Below are 7,259 nucleotides of genomic sequence, written 5' to 3' on the forward strand. Positions count from 1 at the left end.
AGATATTTGCAACAGATCCAAGCAAGACAGCTTGCTTGGGCTTGTTATGCCCAGAAGATCTTTTGCTAGCTAGAATACAGATCAGAAACAGAACGTGGTCTGAGAATCTCGCTGGCTACAAAGCTGCCCAGAGATTTATGTTTTCTGTCCATACTCTGAATGAACCTGGTTCCTTTCAGCTGAGCTGAGAAGCCTCCAGATTAGTGGGGCCACCAACATGCAGCGGTTCGTGTGTGTGTGTGTGTGTGTGTGTGTGTCTGTCTGTGGACTTTGCACACACCACCCCAAGGATCAGTGCAAAAGATCAGAAGAGCCCGCCCCGCTTTACTTTCCCTTTCGCTTGTTGCTGCTGCTGCAGCTCTATAAAATCCCCGAGGCGAGCGCAGGAGGGGAGAGAGATCGTTGCAGGCTGCAAAGAGAGCCGGTGGGCGATCCAGTGATTTCCTTTGCAAAGACGGTAAGTGGGGGGGGCCGCTTTCCCCCAGCTTCCCCTCCGGGGTCCGGTGCATCGCAGTAGCGGCAGGAGCTTTCTAGACTTGGGGTCCTCCGGCGGGGCTGGGTGGGTCCCCCTTGCTGGCTCTGGCCGAGCAGTTGGGGGGGGGATCCAAGAAGCAGAGACGCCCCCCCCGAAACTAGGTTGGGGGGAATGAAGGTCTGGTGGGAGGGTCCATTGGGGACCAGAAGGGCGTGAGATTGGGGGGCTTCTGCACACAAATGCTTCTGGGGAAGCCGCTGGGTAGGTGGTCCCGTTTGGCCCCTCACTGCCTTCAGTCCGGGTCTGCCACCGGGGGTCTGGCTTGGCTCTGGAGACCCGCTGCCCTTCAGCTGAGTGGCTTCTGGAGGTCTGGGGGAAGATGGCTTGAGAAGGGACCTGTTGGGGATTACAAAGCCCATCCACTCACTGGCCTGGGATGGGCTTGATGACACTTGGAAGTCACGAACTTGGGGAAGGGTCTTTGATGCTCCTCCTTTGGGAGCTCACTGTGAAGAAAGTGCTGCAGCTACCATATCCTCTCTGCAGCTGCATCTCCCCCAAAGCCAGGATGGAAGCTCCGGTGTGCCTGGTTGAGAACAGGCCAGATGGCCTCCGTGTCTCACCAGAGGCCCTTCAGTTGCTCTCGGAAATCCGGAAGCCGGTGGTGGTGGTGTCCATCATAGGACTGTACCGGACAGGCAAGTCCTACCTGATGAACAGGCTGGCTGGCAAAACTTCAGGTGAGAAGGGCTGAGGTGAACCAGGAAAATATGGACAAGGGCAAAACCTGGGTGGAAAAATGAACACACACCCCCCAAGTCCAGGGTTTTCTGCTCTGATGGACAGTATGGAGTCCAGGACTCTTAACTTTCCCAAATGCCCACCATGAATGATCCTCATCAAGTGACAAGGAACCCTTTGGACTGATGTGATCTTAACTTGCAGAATTTTATCATAACCTTTAATAATTATTGGCCTCGTGGGGCTGGTTTTCCTGGTTTAGCAGGAAACCTGACCAAATGAGCTATTTTACTTTATTGTAAAACTGCATTGACAGAATTTTGCAAGCCTAAAAGTGCAATTCTTCACCCATCTTTACCTCTGGAGAAACTAGGGAGGGTCTCTTCTGAGCTCTTGCCCATATCAGTATCCATCTACTGCAGGGGTCCCCAACCCCAGGTCCATGGACTGGTAGCGGGCCGTGGCATGCCAGCAACTGGTCCATACAAACAAGCAAAGCCCCATCCGCGGGATGCAGGCAGCACACCACACAGCCCCCCCCATCTGCAAAAAAGCCTTTCTCCACAGAACCGGTCCCTAGTGCCGGTTGGGGACCTCTGATCTACTGTAAATGTGCTGTTTCGTATCTGATCATTTTCTAGCCAGTGTCTCTGCCTAGACCAGGGGTAGGCAACCTTGACTCTTTTATGACTCGTGGACTTCAACTCCCAGAATTCCTGAGCCAGCATGGCTCAGCATGGAAACTTCTCCCTTTCCCCTCAGCATGGCTGGCTCAGGAATTCTGGGAGTTGAAGTCCATGAGTCATAAAAGAGCCAAGGTGGCCTACCCCTGGCCTAGACTCACGAGGCCTTTCCCACATACCATTACAGACAGTCCTCAACTTATGACCTCAACTGAGCCCAACATTTCGGTTGCTAAATAAGACATTGGTTAAGTGAGTTTTGCTAAGCGTTTCCATCTGGGAAAGTGCACCCTGGAGTATCTTCCTGTTTGAAGGTGTAACGACAGGGGAACAACCATAAAAACTGGTGGTGGAAAAGCTATTTCCTATTACCTGCAGCTCACGCATTATAGGATAATCGATTTTGGATCTAAACATAGAGCAGTGGTTCTCAACCTGTGGGTCGGGACCCCATTTGGGGACGATCGACCATTTCATGGGGGTCGCCAAGCAAGGCTGTCCACCATTTTTTTTGTCCGCCATTTTTTTTGTCTGCCATTTTTTTCCCCCTTTTCCGGTGGGTGCCTTACCTCCCTTGGGCTGGGCCAGCTGGTGGTCGGCCTGCTCCGTCTCTGCCGCTTGCCAGCTACGCCTCGGCCGGTGCAGGGGGCGGAACTACGCATGCGCGGCGCTCCCGGGCAGGGAAAGTCCTCGACTTACGACCGGTTGGGTAGTCCTTCACTTACGACCGGTTTAGTCCTCGACTTACGACCGGTTTAGTCCTCGACTTATGACCGGTTTAGTCCTCGACTTACGACCGGTTGGGGTTGCGGCATTAAAAAGGTTGAGAACCACTGACATAGAGCATATTTTTTTCCATTTGTAGGTTTCTCTTTGGGTTCCACAGTGCAAGCCAAAACGAAAGGGATCTGGATGTGGTGTGTTCCCTATCCAGAACAGCCCCATCAAACCCTTGTCCTTCTGGATACTGAGGGACTAGGTGATACACAAAAGGTGATTTTTATATTTTTATATTTCTTTGTATAAAACACCACATCAATGGGATTTTTGTTGTGCAGTAAGTACAGCCAGGTATCCTTAACTCACCGCCATTCATTTAGTGACCATTTGAAGTGAGTGCCGTTGAAAAAAAGGAATTATGGCCAGTATTTACATTTTCAGCTTTTGCAACATCTCCATAGTCACATGATCAAAACTGGGAACTGGCATGTATTTAGGATGGTTGACGTTTCCCGCGGTCATGTGGTCGCCATTTGTGACCATCCCAGCGGGCTTCCAACAAGCAAAGTCAGTGGGGGAAGCTGGATTCGCTTAACGACCATGTTATTTATGTAACAGTGGCAGTGATTCACTTAACAACCTCAGCAATAAAGGTGGCAAAAGCAGGCATAACTTGCTTAACAACCATTTTGCTTCACGATAGAAATTCTGCTCCTAATTGTGATAATTTGTCAAGGACTACCTGTACCACAGATGAGTTTCTGGAAAGAAGATTTCAGCATTGATATTAAGGGTCAAGCCTAGAGCAATGGGGTGGCCTAGAGGTAGAGCTTTTGCCTCACAATCAGGAGGCTGTGAGTTTGATCCTAGGTAGGGGCAGATATCTGCTGTGAGCTCCGCACAGATGTCAGGAAGGGTATCCAGCCAGTAAATGCTCAGCTCCATTCAATCGCCATGACCCCAATGCAAAGGATTACTAGGTCATTAAAAAAAAAAATAAGGATCTGGCCTAATATCCAATTATTTGGGCCAAAGATAAAATTCCCTGGCTTCCAATTGTCCCTGAACTACAACTCCCAGCATCCTGGGACTGCCTGAATAGATGAATGACTCAGTGAATGAATTCTGGACTGGTGAATGAATGGTATCGTATTTTCCTAAGAAGCTACGTACTAATAGACGATAGATAAACTCAGCAGAAGTCAGAAACGGATCATAACCTATTCTTATCTTTTTTTAGGACAGTTCTCAAAACGATTCCTGGATCTTCGCTTTGGCTGTGTTGCTGAGCAGCACCCTGGTCTACAACAGTATGGGGATCATTGATCAGACTGCTTTGGACAAGCTTCAGTATCCTTCTCAAGACTAGCTCTGTTGTGCTATGCCAGAGGTGGGCAAACTATGGGTCCTTTATGACTTGTGGACTTCAATTCCCACAATTCCTCTCCCTTTCTCCTCAGCATGGCTGGCTCAGGAATTCTGCGAGTTGAAGTCCACAAGTCTTAAAAGAGTCATAGTTTCCCACCCTTGTTCTATGCAGTCAGATTTGGAGTGAGGTAGACTTCAGGAAAATCCTTGCCTATATCATTTCCAAACTCATCCGCTGTGTTTTCCCATATGCTAAACTTGATTAGTGAATGTTGACTGGCTTACATTTTGGGGTATTGTGCAGACATAGAAAACTGGTTGAGGCAATGAATAGGTGAAGTCTGTTACTAGAACCACGTTGCTCTTCAACAGGGATAATTTCACTTTATTCTGAGGCTATAACGTCGTTTCATTTATTTGACAATTGCCCTGGTAGCAACTCTTCTCTGTAGCCTTCAAGACCATCTTTGTTCACTGCACATGTACATTGCTTAATTCCTAAACTGGGCCAACAGTTTTGTGACCGAGCTGTCTAAACGTATCAAGGCAAACACTTCCTCCACTTGTGAAGACGCTTCTGAATTTGTTCGCTTCTTCCCGACCTTTGTCTGGACACTACGAGATTTCACAGTACAGCTGGAATGGGATGGGCAACCCATCACGGAGGACCAATATCTCGAACACGCTCTGGAATTAAAAAAAGGTAACTGATGACAAATGCAGTATGAAGATCTATGTGATCATTTGGATAAGGAATAGGAGCCATCGGCCCTAAATTTTCCTTCTTCAGGGAGACACAGAATAATCCTCAAGAGATGAAACCAGTGAAAAGAGTCACTAGTTTTCCTCTTTCATCTCTCTCTGTGATGTTACTATTCTAGAAACCAGGAGACTGTGAGTTCTAGTCCCACCTTAACCATAAAAGTCAACTAGGTGACTTTGGGCCTGTCACCAGGAGACGGTGAATTCTAGTCCCACCTTAGCCATGAAAATTAGTTGGGTAACTTTGGGCCAATCACCAGGAGACTGTGAGTTCTAGTATCGCCTTCCCCAATGAAATGTCCACGACTAGCAGATGCAGTTCAGAGTCACCTTCAAGATGGACATGTTGCTTTCCAGATAACACTAAAGAGAATGAGATACTCAATCTGCCACACAAATGCATCCGATTATTCTTCCCCAAACGGAAGTGCTTCATCTTCGAATGCCCTACTAAGAGGAAGAATTTACCTCACCTGGAACAGATGGAGGATAGTGAGCTGGAGCCTGAATTTGTGGAACCAGCGAACTCGTTCTGTCGTTACGTCTTTCAGACTTCTGAAAAAAAGACTCTTCCCGGCGGGCACGTGGTCACAGGCGACTGTAAGTGCCTCTTGTTTTGTTATTACTACAGGTGGTCCTCGACTTAGGACCATAATTGAGCCCAGAATTTCTGTTGCTAAGCAAGACGGTTGTTAAGTGAGGTTTGCCTGATTTTACAACCTTTCTTGCCACAGGTAAGTGAATCACTGCAGTTGTTAAGTTAGTAACACAGTTGTGAAATGAATCTGGCTTCCCCCACTGATTTTGCTTGTCAGAAGGTCGCAAAAGGTGATCACATGACCCTGGGACACTGAAACCGTCATAAGTACATGCCAGTTGCCAGGCATGTGAATTTTTGATCATGTGACCACAGCCTTTGCTCACAATGGACGAGACTCAAGAATCTTAAGGCATTGTGCCACAAGTTACTTTCCAATCTGGATGGATGGCGACTGCCATATTTTCCTAGCCTGTTCTGTCCCAGCCTATGTGAGTCCTGGTTATGCTTGCAAGGAGAAACCCCTCTTCCAAGAAACAGGCAAGAAAAAACCAACCCCTTTTATTCTCACATACCTGAGTCAATGTCCAAGGCAAACAAGCACAGTCCACAGAAACTCGATCCTCAACACGAACGGCTGCCTTCGCAACCAGCACCTCTCACACCTTCCCTTTTATAATTCAGCCAAGGCGTGGCTTCCTAATGCCTTCTCCTTTGCCTTTGGAGCCGCCCCATTGCATTCCTCTGTCCTTCTCTCTTTTGCGGCGTTTACGTGCATCCTGGTTAACTCCCAGCTGTTCTTCATCACTGTCCAACTCAGGCTCCCAGCACAACTCTGTCTCGGCCTGAGCGCGAGTAGAGGGGCCGGGCTTCTTGTCAGACTGTAAGTCTTGGAGCTCCTCAGAGCCTTCCTCTGACTGATGTCACTCCAGGCCCCTCCTCCTCTGATTCCTCAGACTCAGCTGCCGGGTCCACTGGCTGGCGAGGAATCACAACACAGCCTGGATAGTTTTCTGGAGGGTTCATTTAAGAGAATGAGGGATAAGGAGCTCAAAATTTTCCTAGCTGTCCCTGACTTAACAATAATAATACAGGTAGTTCTCAATTTACAACCATTCATTTAGTGACCGTTTGAAGTTGCAATGGCACTGAAAAAATGACCATTTTTCACACTAATGACCATTGCAGCATCCCCATGTCATATGGTCAAGATTCAGAAGCTTGGCAACTGGTGTGTATTTATGAGAGTTGCAATTTCCTGGGGTTCTGTGATCCCCTTTTGGGACCTTCTCAGAAGCAAAGTCAATGGGGAAGCCAGATTCACTTAACAACCATGTTATTAACAACTGCAGTGATTCACTTAGAAACTGTGGCAAGAAAGGTTGTAAAATGGGGAAAACTGACTTAATAACAGTCTTGCTTAGTAACAGAAATTTTGCGCTCAATTGTAAGTCTAGACCAGGGGTAGTCAACCTTGGCTCTTTTATGACTCGTGGACTTCAACTCCCAGAATTCCTGAGCCAGCATGGCCCAGCATGGAAACCTCTCCATTTCTCCTCAGCATGGCTGCCTCAGGAATTCTGGGAGTTGAAGTCCGCGAGTCATAAAAGAGCCAAAGTTGCCTACCCCTGGGCTAGACCAAGAGTAAGCAACCCAAAACACTGAAAGAGCCACTTGGACCCGTTTCCCACCGAAAACAAAACACTGGGAGCCGTAAAACCCTTTTGATATCTAAAATGTTTATAAATGTCTGGATGGGGAGGAACAGACTCGGGCTCAACCCTTCCAAGACCGAGTGGCTGTGGTTGCCGGCGTCTCGGTATGGTCAGCTGACGCCATCGCTGACTATAGGGGGCGAATCTTTGGCCCCCTCAGAGAGGGCGCGCAACTTGGGAGTCCTCCTGGATTCACGGCTGACTTTGGATGACCATCTGTCGGCCGTGACCAGGGGGGCGTTTTATCAGGTTCGCCT

General features: G+C 48.4%; 1 protein-coding gene across 1 annotated transcript in view; it reads left to right on the forward strand.

Moving 5' to 3' along the window:
* Nucleotides 1-363: 363 nt before the first annotated feature.
* LOC107296021 (guanylate-binding protein 1) overlaps nt 364-7,259 on the forward strand; it is a 13,379-nt gene continuing 6,483 nt past the window's right edge. The window contains exons 1-6 of the mRNA XM_015825360.1: nt 364-457; nt 1,022-1,215; nt 2,765-2,892; nt 3,860-3,969; nt 4,503-4,690; nt 5,107-5,349. Of these exons, the coding sequence (XP_015680846.1) occupies nt 1,044-1,215; nt 2,765-2,892; nt 3,860-3,969; nt 4,503-4,690; nt 5,107-5,349 (841 nt within the window). The 5' untranslated portion in view covers nt 364-457; nt 1,022-1,043. The remainder of the gene's footprint in view (nt 458-1,021; nt 1,216-2,764; nt 2,893-3,859; nt 3,970-4,502; nt 4,691-5,106; nt 5,350-7,259) is intronic.

This window comes from Protobothrops mucrosquamatus, unplaced genomic scaffold (genome assembly GCF_001527695.2).
Source record: "Protobothrops mucrosquamatus isolate PMUCROS unplaced genomic scaffold, P.Mucros_1.0 scaffold2603, whole genome shotgun sequence".
NCBI lineage: Eukaryota > Metazoa > Chordata > Lepidosauria > Squamata > Viperidae > Protobothrops > Protobothrops mucrosquamatus.